This window comes from Strix uralensis, chromosome 8 (assembly GCF_047716275.1).
Source record: "Strix uralensis isolate ZFMK-TIS-50842 chromosome 8, bStrUra1, whole genome shotgun sequence".
Taxonomy (NCBI): domain Eukaryota; kingdom Metazoa; phylum Chordata; class Aves; order Strigiformes; family Strigidae; genus Strix; species Strix uralensis.
This window is the reverse complement of record NC_133979.1, coordinates 18,214,048-18,236,294: the sequence shown is the minus strand read 5'-3', so window position 1 is coordinate 18,236,294 and position 22,247 is coordinate 18,214,048. Positions and strand designations below refer to the sequence as shown.

Here is a 22,247-nt window from a genome sequence, read left to right as displayed (position 1 = left end):
TTAGACATAGTTAAATCAGATATTTCCAGTTCTCATTAGTCAAAAGCTTAGTTAGAAGGAACTGTGGAAAAACACAAGTGTACTTACATACAATTTCTAAGATAGACAACAGTACACAGCATGTAAATAAACTGAAAGCATGCTTCCCCTAGGCACACTATAAAGGCTAAAGTGCTTATCTGTCCCGGTAGGTGGAGTCCGAATACATCAAAAATCAACAATAAATAACATGAGTCACCAAGATGCAACTACAAACTTTAAATAATTTCAATCATAATATCAATGAAGATTTGATTTGAAACCAATCTGGTAGTCAGCATGGGCAAATACTTTAAATACTTAACTACAGACACTTTAAACAATAACATTTCTTAAGTGTTTTATTGCTACAAACTGGTACATCTTATCACAAAAAGCTACAAGGCATATTATAACACATACTCTATTATACAGAGTGCAATGCAGTCCCCAAAACAGCCACACTCAACAGCACAGTTTTTGAAGTTAATTATTCTGTACTAAGAGGTAAATATGATAAGCTTATGCCATACAGCATTTAATATATTTACCCCACAGACCCGCCTTTCTTTTCAATTGATTAGACCAAAAATTATTATATCCAACTTTCAATACACACACCAAAAAAATAGGATGCTTAAAAAAATATACAACACAATGTTTTAATCAGCTTTAACAGTCAGTTTTCTATAAAAAGCTCAACTAAAATAGTCTTAATTTCATTTTAAACAAAATCAGAAACACAGAGGAATTATATAAACAAGTTTTCCATGGAATGGAATGCATGCATATGGTGGGGAATCTTCAACAACTTCATCGGAGACTATTAAAAAGTCTTAGCCACTTTAGAGCAGAAATAAAAAGCTGTTTTGCCCCCCTAATATATTTTCATTTTCTTGCACTTAGTTATCTTCAGTGTGGTCTAAAGTGAAGTCAGTTTGTTCTTCAGTTTCTTCTTCCTCTTCTTCTTCCTCTTCTTCCTCACCCTCAACTGGCTCATCAGCTTTGTCTTCTTCTTCCGTCTGCTGCTCCTGAGCCTGATCATTAATTTCAAAAGGATTTTCACCCTGAAGCAGATGGAAAACAAACACTTTGATATTTATTTCAAACATAAAATAATATTCATCATTTCAGTGAAAAGGGCAGCCACTAAGAAATGCTATGGCATTTCATACAGCTTTTTAATAGGGTTTGGGTTTTTTTAAAGAAAATCAAAACATATTTGATTTAAAATTAGCAACACCTCATTTTTATGCACACTGGAAACTGGGATCCCAATAAACTGTTTCAATGAAAGTAGAAATGGCATTGAGAAAAAGCCGAAGTACACTACACACAAACTTCAGTTTAACTTCAACATTCACTAAATCAAAGTTACACGGTTAAGTTTCACCATGTTTTTATTAAGAACTACAGCTGCTTCCTTTTTCTCCCCAATCAAATCTGAATGGAGTAGTTTTGTTCTGCTTTTCCATATTTACAGTCTTTATTCACTCTGAATAATTCTATCAAAAAGGCAAACTCTTCAGTAAATAAAAAAGGAATCTAGCATTAATTACATTGACTAGCCTGAAATTCATTCCACTGAATCTAGAAAAATTATCAAGCAGACTTCTCAGAAAGTATTTTAAATATGTTGGCATTCTAGTTTCATACTTTCTCTATTTCATACCATAATTCAGTACAAGACATACCTCAGCTTTCACTTGTTTAATAAACTGTAACAATATGGAGCATTAAGAGTTTCTTCACTAAAACTCCTTTCACATTCAAACATCTGACAGAGTAAATCTGATCTGAACATATGACACCAAGCACTAACTACACTAGGATAAGGATTTCAAGAATATCATTTAAAAGATGATCCAAAAGAAAAATTGAGTACTAGGCCCCTTGTCCTTTTTTTGCTTAAATATTTTTACTTGTTACATTTTTCAGGTAGGGTCTTCCAGGTGGCTTACAAATCACTGAAAAATTAGAAAGCTATAAAAACATTTAGCAAATGCCACTAAGCAAAAACTTGGCTTCACTGTTACTCTAAAATCATAAATTCAGATTTAAGGAGTAACCCAAAGAAAGCAGAATTCTTTGAGACCATGTCCAAGTCCCAGGATAATTCTATGCATGCACTTTGTAATGGCCAGCCTACAGCACTTGGATGGCAGTGTCTGTTGAGCCCAGTCAACTCATAGCCTAATCAAAGGCATAACTGCCATGTATAAACCCCATGAGTAAAAGTAGTATCTTAAAGAAGTTTAAATACTAAGTTTGGCTTTTTTAGAAGTAGATTCTCATAGGTAAAATGGTCAAGTACATAGAGAAAGCTGGTGTCATAACTTATTTGAGCCCTATGGAAATAAGAAAACTCCACATCTCAGGTAAAACTCATGCCGCTTTTAGATGATCCACTATCACTTTCGAGCATCGTGGGGCTACAGAATACCAAGCAGTATTTCACTGAACAGGTAAGTGTCCAACATTGAAATACCAAAAAATATTTATTAGCTCAGTAAACAGTTTCATAAAACAACATAAGGAAAAGCGAGCGCCCAAACCAATTCAATTCCAACATCAATGGAAAGCATTGTGAAATAAAAAAGACTGAGCATCCAAACCCTATTTCAATAAGGATTAGTTCAACTGCCCAAAACTATACTTATCTACTTTCCTTTTTGGACAGGAGTGCAACAGACCTCTGACAGCAAAGCTTCTAGTGCCACTTTCCTTTGGTTCAGCCAAATATTTTCAATCACATTTGGGTACAGGAACAAGAATTTCCAAAGACAGACAGAAACAAGCTAATTGCTGAGTTAAGAATATGCCACCTGGTTAGCTTCAAATACATGCTCAGACATTAAACAGAAGACAGATATATTAAAGAGTTTCACATGGCCTAATAGAGAGCATCATTTCTTAGCACAAGAAAACAAAAGGTGGCCTTTCTCTGTAAATAATTCACAAGGATATCAGAAGCCCTTTTATAAGTCTGATAAAAAAAGAAAGATTAAAATTCCTCTCATGGCTAGGCTAGGCATAATGATGAACTAGAGCTAAAGAATGCACTTCTAAACGGACTACTTTCGCACTCCTTCAGACAACTTTTGACTGTCCCTGACTCTTGGGGACAAGCTACAGAAAATTGTTACGCTTCATTCCTGTGGAGGCAAGTATGTCGCTTCTGGCTAACCTAGCAGAACTGGATTCAGCACACTACTTCTGGCTGAACAGATCTCTATACAATAACAACACCAAAAAAAAAAATTAAGTTGCTTTCCCCAACTGTTTTTTCAGAGAAAAATGCACTTTTCAAGTTCTCAAACTAAGGAAAAAGTTACTGCCCTCAAGGGGAAGATTCTAACGACTGCGCTCTTTTCCAGTGATGTAGCATCAGAGGCATCCAGCACAGCATGCAGAGCCAATTTTGATGCTAGTTGATTTTGACAGCCACACTGGTCTCATCTTCCCAGATGGCTTTAAAAAACAAAACAAAAAAATCCAGAAAACAAGAACACAGGCATACCACTGAACTGCTGCAGAAAGACTTTATGATGCCTACAGAGCATAAAAACACAAGCAGATAAGTAGTTTATTCCCAAGAGATGCATTCTTCAGGTTCCTTGTCTCTAGAATATTTAAATCGCAGAGAAAGCTTAAGACTGTGAACTGGTATTTACAACCAAAGCTTCCTGATTCCAGAAACCACTCTCTATATCTATTTATAACAGGTCTCTCAAACCTGACCCAAAAGGATACCAAAGTCTGCCTACCTAACTAGTAAACTTTAGAATCCCTTCACTAATACACATGATCAATCAGTCCTGGAATACAGTGATAGAAAATGTCAACCTCTATGATGCTTTTCTTGAGCAATATCCAAGCAGCTTTCCAGTACAGACATCATTCTATCTAGGAAGTTCTAACAGTCCAAAATTAGACATAGTTATGACTTCATCAAGTGACAACTTTTTGCCTGAGAAATAATATGGTCCTTTTTTCCTCCTTATAAAGAGACTTGCTACAGGTTCATAAGACTTCTAAGATGATTGTTTCAGAGTGGCCAGCAGGTGGGTTGTGGTAGATTTCCCCCTCTTTTTACAATATGGATGTAGGAGAATAAGGAGAAATTAAGAACTTTAAAAAAAACATACAAAGAGTACATTGGAAGCGTAAAAGAGTAGCACACAAGGCCAACACTAGGGAAACAGAGGGCTCTTTAAAACAACGGCCAAGGTAAGAAACAATCCTTTCAAGGTTCTTTGATTAAAATATCTATGACGAAGGTATCAAACAAGAGATTAAGACAAAAAGTTCCTTGCATGCAAAGGACAGGATGCAAACAATATGCTGTTAATTTAAGCACTGAATTGGATTTTCAAATACAGGAAATGAAAAGAAATCATGGAATAACATAGTGTAAAAGATGGTCACCAGCACTATATTAGGATGATAAAGATCACATGCAAGTTTTTACAACTGGAAACCTTCAGTTTTGGTACAGTAGTTTTCTGGAAACTGAATGGAGAAGTTTCCAACAATGCTCCAAAGCAGCAGTACAGGGAACAGAAGAAGCATTTCATGACAGAAGACATGATACAGAAAATGACTGTCCTAGCAGTAGGGTCCAGTAGAAGACTGGAAGAATGATACACATGACAGAGTTATTCCAATACTAATAGGTCCAAGGAAGCTGCATTAGTAAATTAAGAAGGGCACCTTTAAGGAAGGCTATTTTCCACCATTATGATTCTTGTTACTTTCATCATCAGCTGTGGCACTAACAACTGTTGTCAAACCCTATGTGGAACTTTGTTTTTCCTTTCCATTTGTAACTCTAGTCACTGACCAGAAGCATAACAAAGATCAGAGCCTTTATAAAACACCAGGAGCACTTCTAAAGCCACATCATCTAATTTACTGAAGCTGTCTTCTGTGAAAATTGGACACTAGTTGCAAATGGCTTGAAATAAACAAAAAACCCCCAAATGACACAAGAGATTATCTTAGGCTAACTTCATATAGATCCTTCTATTTTCAGTGGACACCACAGGCACCTTTACCATGTAAAAAAAGAAAAATAAAAAAATAACTTAACTCAGTGAAAGTTACCAGAGGTGATTTAACCTCTACACCTTTGCTACAGCTGACACATCCAAGCTTACAGAACTAGCTGAAAGATTCAAGTTCAAGTGTGCGCACTTATTTAGCATGTACAGGTAAATACTACCAAGTTTGCATTTATTTCTTAAAAAGATTTTTGCAGTGAAATTTGAAAATCTAAAACTGACTTCATAATTAAGTGGTTAAATATGAAAATATTTGAAAATGTTTACAGCCAAAAAAAATTTTCTTTCAGCTTTCACAGTGCAAACTAGAAACATGTAGTTAAAGAAAAATGGAAGTCTAGTGTTTGCAGAACAACACATTTGAGACTGTAAGTTTGTTTAAAATGAATGCATCTCTTTGCTTTCTTTCCTTTTGCACATATAGCAACCAACCTGTGGAGCCATCTCTAACTAGAGAGAAGATTAAATCAAAGGGCAAAAGAGATTTTTTCTTAAGTGTTGGGTAGAGGAATAAGTCACAGATAGAATGGCATTTTACTCAAAAGAAGTGGCCAAGGTGACAAGCAATAACAACTGCTGATCTTACTCCAGATCAAAAGTTGTGATCCACTCCCTCATTTTCAGTCAAACATCAGCCAGAGCCTTCAACCTTGAGAAGTCTTATACAATGCAACACGAAGCAAATATCCTCAAAATTGATCACCTGCTGCCAGGTGTCAGGCAGCCAATCAACCCAAATTACATTAAATTGTCACCCTCCAAGCAGTTATTCAGTAGGTCCATGAGACAATCAAAATAACTCAAGCAGAATTTTTCCATACAAAATCACAATGGGGGAAGGAGGGTCCCAAATACCGGTTGTGGTAAAGAGTGGATGACTACTACTCTTAGTAGATTGTGGTTCTAGAAGGCAGCACTGACCTCATCAGAAAAAAGCCTTCCCTAATTCAACTTTATTTGGGATACACACCTCTTCTACACCACACATTAAAAGAACAAGCTTCCCAAAATGCACAGAGAAATCCAGCAGTGTAATAGAAAAGAAAAAAAATCTTTTTTGCTCATGTCAAACTGTATCCATAGGGATGCATAAATATCAGGAGTTGCTGAGCTGCAATTTTGTTCTCCTTCTGTCAAAGGCATATGTGATGTTGATGACCTACCTTTGTGACTTGGTACAAATCTATGCAAGCCTCACAGGTCTTCCCTGCTCTGAATTTCCTCCATTCATGCTGCATATGCAGGGTAGACAACACTTTCCAAAACAATGTTGGGTTCAGGGTGGTTTTGTTTGGGGTTTTTTTGTTGTTCTATTGTTTTGGGGTTTTTTGGTTGGGGGTGGGGACAGGTATTTCCCCAAGCCAGTCTGCCCTTCATCTCAAAGCAATCTATTTTTGGCCATAACAAGGATTTCCTCCTCTCTTGAAAGACTACAGGCACCAAATGTCTGCATCACATGCTCTGATTCATCACATGCTGTTTAATAAAACTGGACTCCTTCAGTCTACAGTTGATTATACAGTTGGAAAAGGATGAGAAGGATTTGCATAACCTTCTGCATACATCTCACTGAGCAGGTGCTGCTGAAAGTGTACTAAATTCAATCCATCCCAGGAAATACCAGCGCTAAACATTCTGAAATTGTCAGTGGTCTCCTTGTGAAGACAATCTTGTAAATTTTATCCTTCTCAGTTTTCCAACTGATCAACGGCAGATTTCCATTGGCCCTGTTACCAGTCGTCCCCCCTGAGGGGGCTGCAGGGGACAATGCACAGGCATACCAGGCCAGAAGGAACACCAGAAGAGATGGCTACAAACACACACAGATGTGCCAGGCTGTGGTATCTGGTCATTTGCTACCTTTTCTTAACTAAGAACAGTCGTTTGAAACTGACTCACACAGCCAACCATACCTAATTTTGCAGGACATGACTAATTTGACATTTTAAATCACAATTAACTTCTGCATTGCCTTATATCTTGTCATGTTTCTGCACCACAGTATGGCTTCATCTGAGAGTCTACTGTTTGGGCACAGACAAAATTATAAACCAGTTAAAAGCAACTGCCAGAAATAGCTAACAATTGTACTACAGAAGTTGTCACTTCACCAGCCCAGAAGAAAAAAAACTATACATTTTGCTAAAATGAATTCACATATGTTTTTCAGGCCATGTATCTGCAACACAGGCTGTCACGCCTTTTAAATTCTCCCATCATGACAGTTACTGTTGTAAGTTTTCATTTTTTGTGCTGCCATGAATCCTAGAAATTCTATGGAATAAAAGTTGCTGAATAGTGTGTGCACTGTACTTCAGTACAAAGCCACACACCGGAGCTTTTGCTTCTAAACATAAAGACTGAGTCATTTGTAATGTGTTTTGAGCTCTATGGTCAGCATTACATAAGAAGTTTATGACACTGCTGATGCTTTCCTGAAGCTTGATTTTTTTATTTTTTTTTTAATAAGAGCATCTAATTAAAAATTGACTAGATACACATCTAAATGGTAAATCAAAACCTGGTAAATCTGAAGGTGGTCATTTTTTCTGCAAATGACATTGTCTGAGACTGGCAAAACACATTAAAAGTATATTCAATCTGTGAGCTACCTAGAAGGCAGAAACAGAAGACAGAGCACTGAGGTTGAACTCCATCAGCATGGAGGAAGTTTACAGATGACTTTTTTCATTTACATCTTACCTTCACATACAGCTCATATCGTGCCTTGACTATAGGATTATTCAAGATACTGGTGGCAGTAAGAACACTCTCCCTTTTTATTTGTTCTCTGTAGGCCTAGGAAACAAATTTTACAGTGAATAATTATCACACACCTATTTGTGTGACAATTGTCACACAAATTTGAATTCATGGTCAGTTTTTGTAAGGAAAACAGTGAATGTACTGCAGCATGAAATGCTCATTCTTAGCATCTAAGTCCAAACCACATAGTAAGTTCAATTAAATTTAGTTTGTTGCTTTAGCTTGATCAAAGGATATATTCACATCTTGCTTCTATAATGAACTACAACCATGCACCTGTCTACAACCAGTTACCTGTTCTCATCTACAGATAACACGTATGCTTTTCCATCACAACCTAAGAAATTGTTGAAGATGTTCCTGCTCATTGCAGGGGCAGTGGACTAGATGACCTTTAAAGGTGCCTTCCAATCCAAACCATTCTATGATACTTCATAATCACAGAAGCTCATATATAAACAAAACATTACTTCGGCAATCTTGCTTACCATGACAACTGTGATTTTTTTCCACTCACACTACTCTTTCAACCCTTCTACCAACCTTAAAAGCATATCATTATAAATTTTAAGAGGGACCAATACCATACTCTACTGCTAATTCTAAACTGCTCTCTTCAAATTAAAAAGATAATAGCCAAGCAAAAAAAAAAGACACCAGGTTTGTTATCTTTCTGGAAGCATATGTATTATGTTTTGCAATTTGAATAACAAAATCTTTCCAACACTTAATAGCAGTAAAAAAATTCCTGTAGAATAAAAAGCCATTCTCAGGACTTAACGACTGTCAGCTATTAAGCACACCAACATTTCATTAACTGGGGGTGCTCAAGTGCTGGCTACTTCATGAGACATGATGTTTACAAAGCGTAACAAGGACATTCTAGCTTTCTAGCGAACAAGTAATACTAACAAGAACTTAGAAATTACTTGCATCAAGTACCATAATGCTTCTTACCTACTATTAGATCACGCTTGCCTTTTTTTTTTTTAAAATAATATGACATATCTTACCTGTTTTCCTTTTGTGTGATCAGGAGATTTTAAGTGCTGCTGAACAGAACTGTGTAATGCAGGAACATACACACTGCAAGCACTGCAGTGAACAGTCTCAACTTTCATCATATGGTCATCAGCAGTAACCCCTGCCAAAGACGCAACAAATCATTAACACAAAATGTGTTATTCAGTGAAGTGGAAGAGGGAATTGGTTGTGTTATATGAGAAAATTAGAGCTCTCAGTTGTTAAATATGTCAAACTGAACCATAGGGGAATATTCACCCAAATTCAGGCATCAAAATTAGGCTCTCTGAACTCCAACAACTCCTGCTCTCCACAGACTATATATGAAACCTAGGCCATTATGTCTGCTCTCTGAGCTTATGATATATGAACACCTACTTGCCTAAACAGAGGGAAATAAAAGCAATACAACAATCAAATTGAACTATTTAATGTTCAAAAATGCTATTTAAAATCAACAATAACTAAATATCCTTAATACACATTTTGATACAAGAAACAAAGCTTCACCAAAACAGTTAGATTTAATTTACCCCTCATAAGAGCAACTAATTTATTTCCTTGTCTCCCCTCACCACCAGGAAGAAGCACATGAACCCAGTTCCTGTTGCAATTTTAAATATTAGCTTGTCAACAGACATTCTGATCATAAAGGCAAATAGGCCCTCCAGTACTCAAGGAAAGTACACAAAAAGAATTTGGGAGATTGTTAAGACGTTGGCTATATCCATTTTTAAGTAGCTCTTAACATTTAAATTCGAATTAAGGTAATATTTGAATACAGTTACTGCCTAATATAAAGGTACTCAAAAGATGTCCCCCCTGGCTCTAGCACATCTTTTGAAATCCCTGAAGCACAGGATAAAGTAGAAAGATATGGCACAGCAAGGCAGGGACACACAAAATGCTCTAGAAAATTGTCTGTAGGGCAGCAAGGGGAAAAAAATTCAGGCCAAGATGCATCTTGGGTAGCCAAGAAAGTGCTCAAACTCCTTTTGTCAGCATCCCTCAACCACAGCAACTATCCCACTCTAGATTACCCAGATCCTTGTCATCGTATTTGACCATTATCACCTTGCTGCTTTATTACACACTCTCTTTCAATCTATCTGCATCCACCTGTTGCTAGTCCTCATGCATTATACAGAATAAGACTGTGGCAAAGCCCACATAATTCTGTTTGTCAGGTACCTAGCACAGTGTTATCTTACTTTCTGAGAAGGCTACCTGCGTAGCCAACATAAATAAGGTTTGTTATTTCCCACTGCTTACATTCCATACTATATCAGAAATGAAGCAAGGAATCCCAACCAGGTACAGAAAAGGTGTGAAAATTAATCATTTTAATCCAAACATTTTATCAAGTTTGAAGAAGAATGAAAGGAGAAAAGGACAAGTAGAGGTCCACAGTATCTACTTTCACATAAAAAACATTACTCACCTTCCATTATATCTTTTTCAGCAGCTTGAGCATTTTCCGTTTGGTTACTTGTCTGTTGCTTACGCATAGCTGTCTTCTTGAATTTATTCACCATGCACTCCTACAGAGAATCAGAAAAAAAAAAATGTAACATTTGATGTACCATTGTTTATATTCCAATACTCAAAGTATTACTCAGAATAGCTCTGTAATAAATAGCAAGTAATTGCTCTTTCTTAAGACACTACTTTTAATTGTAAAAGTAACACCATTTTACAGACTCTGAATTTGCATCAACTTTCAGTAATACATGCTGTGCCAAAAGTCATCTGCAAAAGGAATAATGATGATAAATTAAGCATATTTTAAAGATAAATGGTAAATTATAATTACATTCTAATGTAAAAGTATTATATAGATCAAAAAACAGTTGTCTTACATGAAGAAATTCCATCACTACTTTGTCAAATTTGGTTTGCTTCTGGATATGATCCAATGTTTCCTGGTGAGCTGCACTCTCTAGATGTGACTCAATTTCTTTTTCTTCAAATGTTCGAAATTTGCAAAATGAGCACGTAAATGCCATTCTATCAAGATAAATACATTAAATAATATTACTATTAATGAAACATTCTTTCTTCTCTCCTCAAAACTATGAGGACTTGACAAACCTAATCAGAAAAGGAATGGGAAAAGCATTGTTTAAAGAAGCCTAAGTGAAAAAGAAAAAACAAAATTTCAGTATTTTACCATTACAGGTAACTGCTACAAGAACCAAATATAAATCAGGCCAGTCTGAGTAAGGAATTATCTGTGCAGAAGGTGAAAATGGTGGAAATCAGAAGCTAGCCATTTAAAAGCCACATTGTTCCGTGAGTATATCTATCAACAGCCTTCTAGTTTGTGTCACCTTTTCTAGTACTTCTCATAGTCAGGCTAGTCCACAACTTCCTAACTACAGCTAGTCAAAAGAATTAATGTAAAGCTCATCAAAATGATATAATCTTTATAAGGCAATATGGCTTCCTCTGTACAATGAGGAACAGGCACTAATGCTATGATCATGTACCATGCTGACACAGAATCGTTTTGTACAGTGCTGGCCATCAGCCCGCTTGGCTAACTGTTGTTAGTGTAGTTGTGTAACTAAGAAAAGTTACCGAACTATCTACTTATTTTTGCTATAATTTCTGCTCACCTTACATATAAAACCAGAATAAAGTAAATTTCTAACAGCTTATTAAGTCAGCATAAATATATATTTAACTGAAACATATACTTCAAAGGCAGTACCATTCTAAGCTGTCTCTGCATTGGTTCATCTGTCAGGGAGAAAGGGTTAGGAAATGGTGTATTTTCTGATACAGCAGACGTCCAGTGAAACATCCACTCTTCTAAGTCACAGTATTTGGGTGCTGGGCTTTGGTTTGAGTTTGTCTGTGTTAGTTTTTTGGCTTTGTTTTGGGGACAGGGGGTTTGGGGGGTGGCAAAGCATAGGGTTTTTTTGCTCATTTCTTCATTGCATTTTATTTTCTTGAAATCAGTCCAAAGGGGCTTTCAGGAACAAAAACATATTCTTACAGAAGGATAAAGGGGAAGAAAAACACTGCACACAAGACAGCAGTTACAGCACAAACCTGTATCCATCACCGTATTTTTCACTGTTTTTTTCCCTTCTACGCCTTTGCTTCTCTCTTCTGGCCTCAATTCGCCGCTTCTCTTCTTCCTCACTTTTAACTTCTCCTTTGCCATCTTAACAGGATTTTAAAATGTTACATTCAAAAAAAGAAAACCCAACAAATAAGAAAAAGCCAAGTAAAAGTATCTGTCTTCCCTGTCTCCTCCAGAAACACCTCAAAATGCAGAGAAAGATCCTATACCAAAGTGGTTCAATGGCTTATTTAAATGCCGTAGAAGTTTTGTTTTCCTCCTCTAAAGACAACCAATTTAAATATTTGCTTTCCAACAATGCAAACTTAGTAGTTAAGGGGTTACACTCTAGATTACATTTATAAAAGTGAGGAAAGTCAGAGTTAGGCCCTAGTTATTAAAGGCTTCAAGTCAGTAACCATGAAAGGGTACTGGGGGTGCATGGGGAGAAACAGATTATTTAAAACTCTCCACGGTTTTAGAGCATCATTGCTACAATCCCCTTACATAAAAAGAAACTATCTAAAGCCATTCTCTTCTGCTGAGATGGCAGTTTCCAAAGTCAAAGGTTCTCATAAAAGAGTCAAGGCAGTGTTTCATTAAGGTATGGTACCCAACCTGAACTTCAACAACTTTATTACTTTTCCCCACTAGACTCTGCCTGATTTCAAAGAAAAATGTTCCAAAGATTTTCAGCTGAAGAAATAAACCAGTGAAGGAAGAGCCAGCTGGGGGATGGGGGGGAACAACAACAAAAAAAATCCCACCACACAACAAAAACCCAACCAAGCTTTTAAAGAACAACTTCATTAAATATCACCTGAAATATAAGAGTGCAAACAAATAAATGACTAGAAATTAGCTTTGCATATTAAAGACTAAGGACATTGACTTTTTGCATAAGTGTACTTATGTTCACCTTTCCTATGTCAGCTTTAGAAGCCTATGGACAAAGGGAAACATTAGAGTATTATTCAGCGGGTAGTTTTAGAGCAGGAAAAAGAGGATCTCTTAGTTTTCTTTTGCAGTTCAACCTTAGGAGAGAGGTCAGCCTCCATGAAAACTGCATCCATCCAAACAGCAACAGAAAGGAATGTACAGCAGCATAATTTAAAAAAAAAAAAAAAAACAAACACAAAAAACCTTGCAAAAAGGTCTGTGGTTCTGAAGCGTCACTGAGTACTGAAAACATTTCCACTGACTAACAGCTTACACTTCATTACCAATTACCCCAAGGTTTTTTATTTTGTAGGAAAGTTTCAAAAATTACTCTGATGCAGAGAGGAGAAAAACTCCTATCCAAAAGGTATGTATTTTTTTAAATTCAGTATGAAAACAAAAAACAACCACCCACCCACAGAAGCAATTCCCATCATTGATCTCAGGATTTAAATTTTACTTAGTGCCTTATCCCCAACCCTGGAAACATGCAAAGGATCACTTGTTTTATTGCTGTAAAAATCATCTGGTATGACATTCTGTGGAGTGAAATGGCCTGTATCTTACCCCTCAAGCTCACAAATTCCAGTGCTCATCCTGTTACAAGCTGGGGAATAGAAACCTGAATCTACATATAAACTGGGACTCCCCAGAATGGCTCCCACTTTCCTTCAGTGCACTTATGCAAACTCTTAAAAATTAGAGAACCCACACAGTTAAAAAAAATTCCTTTTAAAATTTACTATTTCAAGAAAAGAAACTAATCAGTTGGCTGCCAATTTCCAGCACTCCTTACCACCAGATTATAATACATACGCAATAGGGCAGCACACCAGGGAAAGTAGACTAAAAATAGTTTCAGCCTTAACACTGGATTTCTTTGTGTATGTGTTTGAAATCACTACAGTTAATATACACTTTAACTGATTTTATGTAAACTAATAATTAACCTGTTTCATTAAGACTGCACATGAAATGAACCCTGTGTGCTTGAGAGCAGCTCTCCAAATTAACTAAATAAACTTTTATAGAAGTGACTCACCTAGGATTTAAGGGTGAGGTTGGTCAGATAGTAGGATATGTGTGATGAACCAGTGGGATGAGCCACACAGGATATGTTGATGAACCAGTGGGATAAACAACATTTAAGCAATGGAATGGCAGTAAGCATAGAAGTCCATTTAATCTCACAAAAATTAAAACAAGTCAAACAACAACGTACAGAGATGATCAGAAAGCAGAGAGACAATAAACACGTGAAGAACAAACAAGTGATGGGTGGACGTTACAATCTTCTCCATGGCCTGAATTTATAAACTCTTTAGAAAAAAACTCATGCTACTCAGTAACTACCAGAGGTCATATATACACGCTTACTTAATCTATTCAAAATCACACAAATACAATACCTACAATACCTTACCTGACAAAGCAAACTGACTTACCTCCAAAAGTCTGATATCCAAGATCATAAGCGTCTCTCGTAAAATCTTCATATATTACTACCGCACCACTGGTGTCCACTTCAATTTCCTAATAAAGTCAAATCCATAAATTTCATAAGAAAAAAAACCAAAGCAATGCCATTCTAAATCCAGAAAAAGACAGTGCAACTTATTTCCAATAATCTGTTACTTGCTATTTTTATCAGTGTACAAACACTTCAAGTATGCATTTCTCCTTAAGGCCTTGAAGTGTTTGTGAATTAGTTCCACAATCAAAATTGTCTTCTACACATTCTGGCTTCCGATTCAGACTTTTAAATACTTAGTTGAGAATATGTTAATACCTCCACTCAGAAAGAAGGAAAATATCATTTCAGTCCTTCAGCTTGGAACCAATATATATATACACACATATATATACAGAGTTAGCTTACTAATCACGTTCTTACATATTGTTGCAACTGATCTTTCTGTAGGTGAGAATTAACTTGTACCCCATCAGAGAACATCTGTTAACACTGGTTCTTTTTTAATCTACCCTCTCTCCTTGATGTGCATCTTATCCATTCTTCCTCACTACTGTTTAGTAATCTCCCTGTCATCTTCTACTTCATTTCCCAACCCACCCAAGCAAGTCATATGTGTACAAACTCAGGCTGACTACCTATGACAACATGAGAAGTATTCATATGACAACTCTTTATGCATTACAATAGGCAGGGTCTACAAATACACTTTAAAATTCATTTTCCAGGCTATCTGCACAAGCTGTTTCTCTCACTCAAAATCAGTAAGGATTTCAGGCTGCCACTAAAATAAAGACAGTTTTACATAAAGTGAAGAAAAAAAAATCAATATAAGTTTTTCTAAACTTAAGAGCTTAATTTTTATAACTCTAGCTTAATAATTATACACCTTAAGGTATACTGTGCAAATGTCTGAAAGAATCACAAGTATTTTCCAGTTCTGGGAATCTTTACCTCTATAGTAGAATCCTGGAAAGATGTCTTCATGTCTATAAACATAAAATGAGGAAGAAATAAATAATGCAAAAGTGCTGTCACTGTCAATTCATTTTAAGGCAATAACACATTTAGGAAAAAAATCATCTTGTTATGCAGCTAGGACAGTCTACATCTACAATTTATCATATTTTAGTATTAATACTAAGTGTATAAACAGTTTTCCTTAGCAATATAAACTAAATAGCCTTCTAGAAGCTATCACCTATATCTAACTCCACAAAATAAGAAAGGCAAGACTGAAAGGACAATATAATTTTGAGATATATTTTCATACATATATTGTATTCCAATTGCATCCAATTTTCTATTAGTTGTCGCCCACTTTTAGTTTTCAACTACATGATATGGCTTAGAGCATTCTGAAACTTAAAGGTTTCAGAAAATTGTTAAGCCAACCAACAGTTTCTTCCCCCCAGTCTCAGAGACACAAGACAGGTTGATTAAAAGTACATTCTAATAGGCATTATCTACTCCACTTCTAAAGTAACTTCAATATTATGTAGTACATTGGTCCTTGGATTGTGGAAATCAGTGTGGGGGAACAGATAATAAATTAGAAGTGCTCTGTCTGAAGGTAGTTCAGAAAAGGAGAACCTACAAAAGTAGTGAAAGGAGAAGAGCTAAGAGGGAGAACTTTGAAATGCAAGTCTGGTACACCTGGATGTGTATTTTACAGATGCCATTTCATCACAACAAAGCTGGCAAGTCCAGCAACAATGTTCCCTATACAAAAGGCAGAGGAACATATTCTATACGCCCAACGCCTGAAATTTTTACAGTACTCTAAAGTTAAAGGAACAGTTCTGTAACACAGTAAACTAGAATTACAAAATCAAAAATAAAATTTTAATGTGGAAGTTTCTGCCAAGTCTGTGCATATACTTTGCAAGCTTTGAGCTAAAGTAATTTTAAATGTTTTTCAGGTGTGATTTGAAACCAAACTATATAAAAAACTGCAGATCCAAATTACTGAGAAAATTAGAAGCACAAAAAACTAAAATTTGACTGATGTACATACTGTTCGTAATATTTAATACTCAAGTTTACATTCCCTCAAAGCAAGTAATTTATTCAAACCTCATTAGTGATTTTTTTCCTACAGCTTTGCCTACAGTATCTAAATTACTAGAGTTGTAGGACATCTTTATGGAAGCTAAACAAATCAAGCGCCACTAGTACTTTGCAATTTATATTTCCAGTTTATCTATCATATATCTATCACATTTCATTACAGCCTTTCATTTACAAGAAGGAGCAATCTCTCTCTGCCTTTCATAAATTACTCTGTAAAATTTTCACTGTTTTCTCAGTTTGCCCACCATTCCCTCTCCTCTCCACCCACACCTTATCCCTTTATTTTAGCTGCACTGTAGTTGATGTACTATTTTTTATATCTGTCAAAGTATTTGGACAGCAGGGCCAAGGCTCATGCAAGGGCACATTTTAATATTTGTCAGGCATTGTCACTTAAGGCAACCTGAGATATGAAATTATTTATTTTCAGTGGTGAAAATTTCCCTCTAGGAAGTTATCATTATAAAGTCTGAATGAAACAGTCTTCAGCAGCACATATTTAAACACATCAAAATAATCAATTTCATTCAGCAAATTATCTTTGCAGTAGAAGAGCTAGAGGAGTAAATTCATAAAATCTATTGTGGAGTACTTCAAAGGTAGAAAACGAAGAACTACAAAACCGCACATACAGCCTTCTTTCTGAATATTAAACCAAAATAATTCCCAATTAATTAAAAAAATAGTGATTTTAAGTTAATTTTAGCACTCGTTACTTACTAGGTGATTTTTTCTGGCTCAGCTTCAAAATAGGTTTTGTCATTTTGGGCTTCTTGATAAATGTCCCACCAGGTTTGTTATATGGCTGTGGTATCATTTTTCTTTTTATTCCTCTTGCAGCAACTGCTGCAGGACTGGGTTTGTTATGATAGTCAACAACAATTCCAGGTCTGTGCATTCCTCCAAAGTCTCCCATATGCTGAAAATTTGTGAAATTAAGAGAAAAGTATTAGTATATGAAATCAATGAAAATAAAACAATTACTTGGTACAATAAAACTGTGAACTAAGTAAACTCTGCATTCTAGAGCAAAATGCAGGGGAAATTTAAGCTCCTGGTTTGATGTTGTGTTATGCAATGGCTTTGTGGGTGTTGTCCAGTAGAATGAATACATATGTAAAAACTGTGTTTCTGCTTATTCAGAACCATTGTCCAGACAATGAACACGTCTAGCTGAGTTCATATCTCAGCCTAACATCTTGGCTCCTCTCTTCAGATTCTCTAGATGATGAACGACTTCTCCCTCTGGGAGAAAACAGAGCTAACCAACCCAGGTTTTGACACTTCAGTGAGTAGTCAAAAATTTTTTTTTTTAAAAAAAAAAGCAAACTTCTTTATGCCAAATGATTAGCAGTGATTTGAAAAATAAGTAAAGGCTGCTGTCCAATGTGAAACAGCAATTAATTGAAGGAAGCTCATTCTTTCTTTATCTTTACACTGAGTTCAATACATTCAGAATTTAAAAATTGGGCCTGGAGGGAGTGATATAAAAACATGGCAGCAATAGGAATGAAAATTCAGTTGAAAGACTAAACCTTTCTATTATTTCTAAAATGCTGTACAGTCATTTGTGGACACTTGTTTATGAAAGTTACCCCTCTGACAGCATGGAATAATGAGTGATCTGAAGAGAGAGATTTTAAGTAGCTGCAATATTTTCAGAAGTTCTAACATACTTCTTAATATTAACTCACTTATTTGATTAATAAATGGCAGAAGAGAGCCCACTGACTGGATGGGTGACTCGGATAAGCAGAAATATTTGTTTTGCCATGAGAAGAGAATTAGTATTACACTATCAAAGTTAAAAGAATGTAAAAATAACTTCAATGTTTTTGTTATGTTAAAAGAACATAAAAATAACTTCAAATACTTTGTGAAAAATATGACTTTTTTTTGAACACATTTTGAATGACAGGCAGAATGTACCAAAACAGGCACTTTTCTTAATCAAAGTCCATGCACAAGATCTCCATGTTAATTTATTTAGTTGAAATAGTTATAGAACTATCTAGCATGTACATTTACACTGTACACATATAAATCTGACATGAAGTATGCACTTGGATAATTTCAGGTACTTTTTTTTTAAACAGACAGTCTATCTATTAAAGGTGCAATGCATTTTACATATGGTAAGTAGTTTAGCCTTTACATTCTCCTTTATTACATAAAAGACTAAAAAGATAAATTTCAAGAGCAAAACAAAAAAGAAATAAGGCTACTTGGTTGTAACTGCACAAAACTTTCAGATCTAAATGAGTTCTGAAAGGATGGCATCCAAGCTTAAGAACCTAACACTTTCAGCTTCACAAGCAGAGAAACATAAAGATTAGAATCTATTTCTCATACCACGCTACACACTAGCTAGCAGCCATGTGCAAATCTAAGCTAAAATTTGAATATGGCAACTATAGTACTCAAGAATGCTGCAAAGTAAACTTTCTGGAACAAAACCACCACACAGTTAGGCATTTAAAAGACCCAGTAAAAAAATAATCTTCCTCTACACTTCAAGCTACAAACAAGTTGTATGGTTTAATGCTAAAGAATTGCTTCCCAAAGAAATATGGCACACTTCAGAATTTTAAAAGATAAGTTACACCTAGAGGCACAGGCAGAAAAGTGTTCACTGAACTCTTCGTGCTTATAAAAAAACTTGATCAGAATTGGGATTATAAAACCAAGATAAAGAGACACCATCAACTTAAAAGTTAGTACTTCTGTCAGGATTTTTTTTAAATCCTCTTCTGGTTTTTTGTTTGTTCGGGTTTTTTTCCCCCCTTAACTCATTTATCATCAAGCATTGCTTCTCCAAACTGCGATCCACTATTTTGTGTACAGTTAATCTTGCTGATTCTTGGACATACAGTTTTTACATCCTACACTGGAAAGGAATCCACTGAAAAGGAGTTAGAACATAAGTCTTCAAAACAAAATAACTACAAGTAGCAGGACTAGGCACACTATCTGGAAATTACTCTCAATTCTGTGAAAGGACTTGATTTCAAGTTGATGATGCCCCTTTAACCATGCTTTAATTTTGAAAAAGAATCACTGTAACTGCTAGCCACCCACCTTTGCCATTTCCTCCCCGTCACCCTTCCAATACACAAGTCAGAGTAAGAATTAAGCTTAAAAGAAGACTTGATGTTTGATAAAGCATGTGTTCAACATATTAAAGAATTAGCTAAAACTTTTACCATTACAGGAAACAAAAACTACTCTAGCATTCACAACCTGGGTTTTATTTTTTGCTTATACATTGCACCTTTAACCTACTCAAAACTTCAAAAGACTTTGAATTAAACTTTTACAATATTCAAGAATTTCCCCACCAGCAGCAAAGATGCTAGTGTTTACAAGGAAAAATGCAAGTCCTTTTAATCCCTTTTAGACCAAACCTATTACTTTTATCTTCACCTTTCAAACAAAAGGAGAGATTTAACAAACCTTATCAACTAGTCTTCTATTACTCATTACTTTCAACAGAAAGAGGGACTGGGTTCTACTTGAAGAAGCTTCAAGGGGGTAAACAACATTGTCAACCATGATAGTTTGCTTGGACAAAAAACCCACACTGTACTGAACAGTGCATTCATTTTAAAGCAGTGGTCTTGAAAGGGTTTAAAAGAGTGTCTAGTGAAAAGAATCTGAAAAGATTCTGTACTTACTCCTCGGCCTCGGCCTCTGCCTGTTGATGGTCCTCCAAAAGCATCATAGTTTCTGCTTCCAAATCCACTTTCAGGATAAGCAGGCGTTCCTCTCCCCCGAGAGCCTACAGGTGCAGGCTTCATATGGGGTGAAGAAAAACTGCTGTAGGAAGAGTAACTCTCTCTTCCTCTGTCCTCCATAAACCCAGGCCTCAATTTTGAACGGGAGTAAGGTGCTTCCCAGCTAGACCCGCCCTGGTTTCTACCTCCGAAAGAGTCAAGGCTATTCCGGTAGGAGTTGTCAAATCGACCACCATAACTACCTCCGAAGCGGCTTTGTTCGGGTTCATTATAACCATAGCCAGATCTGTACAGATCTCGCCCACCCAGAGAAGACCCGGAGTCGTAAGACTCATAAGGTCCAAACCTGGAAAAGTTGCACAGTGAGGAGAAAAAAAAGTAAGCTTACTAATGTTATACATTTCAAAAGACAAGTTATCAGGTGACATTTATCAACTAAAATCAATTTATTACTAAACTGGTCTGTACAGTTGTGTTATTGTTTAATCTTGATTAGGGCTGGGCAAGTCACACTATGACCAGATAGAAAGCTATCTGAGCCATTTTTGCTACAAACAATTCTAAAGTTCAGTATGCCTGAACTTTGTTTACTTAAAATTTTCGGCAACATTTATTTATTAAACATTATTAGAGCCCAGCCCTAGTCTCACGAACATCATCACCTGCAGACATTCATAAGCTAGTCAAACTACCCTTTCTTCAAAATCATGCCCTCATAGTCTAACAGTTAAACAGCAGTTAAAAGGTGGCTTAGTTCTGAACTGAGGAAAAAAATAGTAAAAAAAATTTTAGTGGTACAGATGTGAGTCTTAAACACTCAACAGTTCTAATTTTAAACGTAAAATACACATGCTCTTCCATTCATATTTGTATTTTTTGGAAATTTTCTTCCCTGTAAAATTCAGTCTCCCAATCAAAGAGTTCATGACCTTCAGTGTATCCATCTTTCACCTGCAGACCATTAAGTCTAGCAACTCAGGATTTTGAAACTCTACTCAATGCATGCACAGTGGACACAAACAGTCCTTGGAATTTCAGAGTAGAGTAACCAGAAGCTGAAATCTTTAGTTATATACCAAGAGTTCGCTTTGCCTGGGGGTGGGGGGGGATGTGTGTTAGGATAGAAATCAACAATATTTGTAACCACTTGGAAGGGAAACACATTAGTGTCCCTGTAGGGTTATAATAGGGTGATTCAGCAGGAGTTGGGAAAGACAACCCCTCGACTGATAAAATATAAACTAGAACAGACTCAAACTACTAACTGTATCTACAGTAAGTAAATGCCTTCATTTTAAAATAGTCTCAGAAGACCTAAAGCTACACAGAAAATGACACTCTCTACAGAAAGAGCCCATGCACAATATTAACGTTACATGGCAAGAGACATTTCGGTGTTCAAGTAGTCATTCAACCTCAATCATATGCAGATTACTATATGGTAGGTACAGCTCATTCCTGAATCTCTGCTCAGACTTTTAAGTGAATCTTAACATTTATCATTAAACAAATTATACTTAAATAAAATGTTTAACAGAACCATGCAGCAAAACACAACACTTTTCCAGCCTTCCTACTTAGTACTGTCCCTGCCCAGTGGCACCACAGCGACTACAGCAAGAATCATACAGTAGTCTGGCTACAGCCAGACAAGAATTCAAGGGCGCACACAAGAAAACCATCAGATATCTAAGTTTTCTTCACATTTTATTTCCTCCAAGATAGAATCACTACTCTGAAAAGCATGCTTCTTTGAATACGATATTAAGACCTTAATCAAATCAGCTGCTCCCTACTGTTTTTATCTGAAAGAGCAAGAGTAACAGTATCCTAGCATTAAATACACAACTTAAGACCACTGCATCAGAATTTTTATTTTGAGACCAATCCATCTTACAAAGCAGCCCAGAACATGCACACAGTTTTGAGTGTAATCAGTACCTGCCAATGAAATAATCTGGACATGACTTTCAAATTCAATACCAAGATCATTTGAGCACTGCACATTCAAACCAAAGAACACACACCCTAAATGTTCCTTGAAAACGGAATGTTGATAGATTCAGTCTAAGGCACTAAACCAGTTAGGT

The 22,247-nt window shown here is 36.1% G+C and overlaps 1 protein-coding gene across 3 annotated transcripts in view; it reads right to left on the bottom strand.

Moving 5' to 3' along the window:
• Window positions 1-362: 362 nt before the first annotated feature.
• ZNF326 (zinc finger protein 326) overlaps window positions 363-22,247 on the bottom strand; it is a 29,304-nt gene continuing 7,419 nt past the window's right edge. For all 3 annotated transcript variants that reach the window (XM_074876458.1, XM_074876460.1, XM_074876459.1), the window contains 10 exons: window positions 20,098-20,503; window positions 17,144-17,342; window positions 15,305-15,339; window positions 14,325-14,412; window positions 11,928-12,042; window positions 10,730-10,877; window positions 10,312-10,411; window positions 8,861-8,991; window positions 7,785-7,880; window positions 363-1,085 (listed from right to left, as the gene is read on the bottom strand). In XM_074876458.1, the coding sequence (XP_074732559.1) occupies window positions 921-1,085; window positions 7,785-7,880; window positions 8,861-8,991; window positions 10,312-10,411; window positions 10,730-10,877; window positions 11,928-12,042; window positions 14,325-14,412; window positions 15,305-15,339; window positions 17,144-17,342; window positions 20,098-20,503 (1,483 nt within the window). In that variant the 3' untranslated portion in view covers window positions 363-920. The remainder of the gene's footprint in view (window positions 1,086-7,784; window positions 7,881-8,860; window positions 8,992-10,311; window positions 10,412-10,729; window positions 10,878-11,927; window positions 12,043-14,324; window positions 14,413-15,304; window positions 15,340-17,143; window positions 17,343-20,097; window positions 20,504-22,247) is intronic.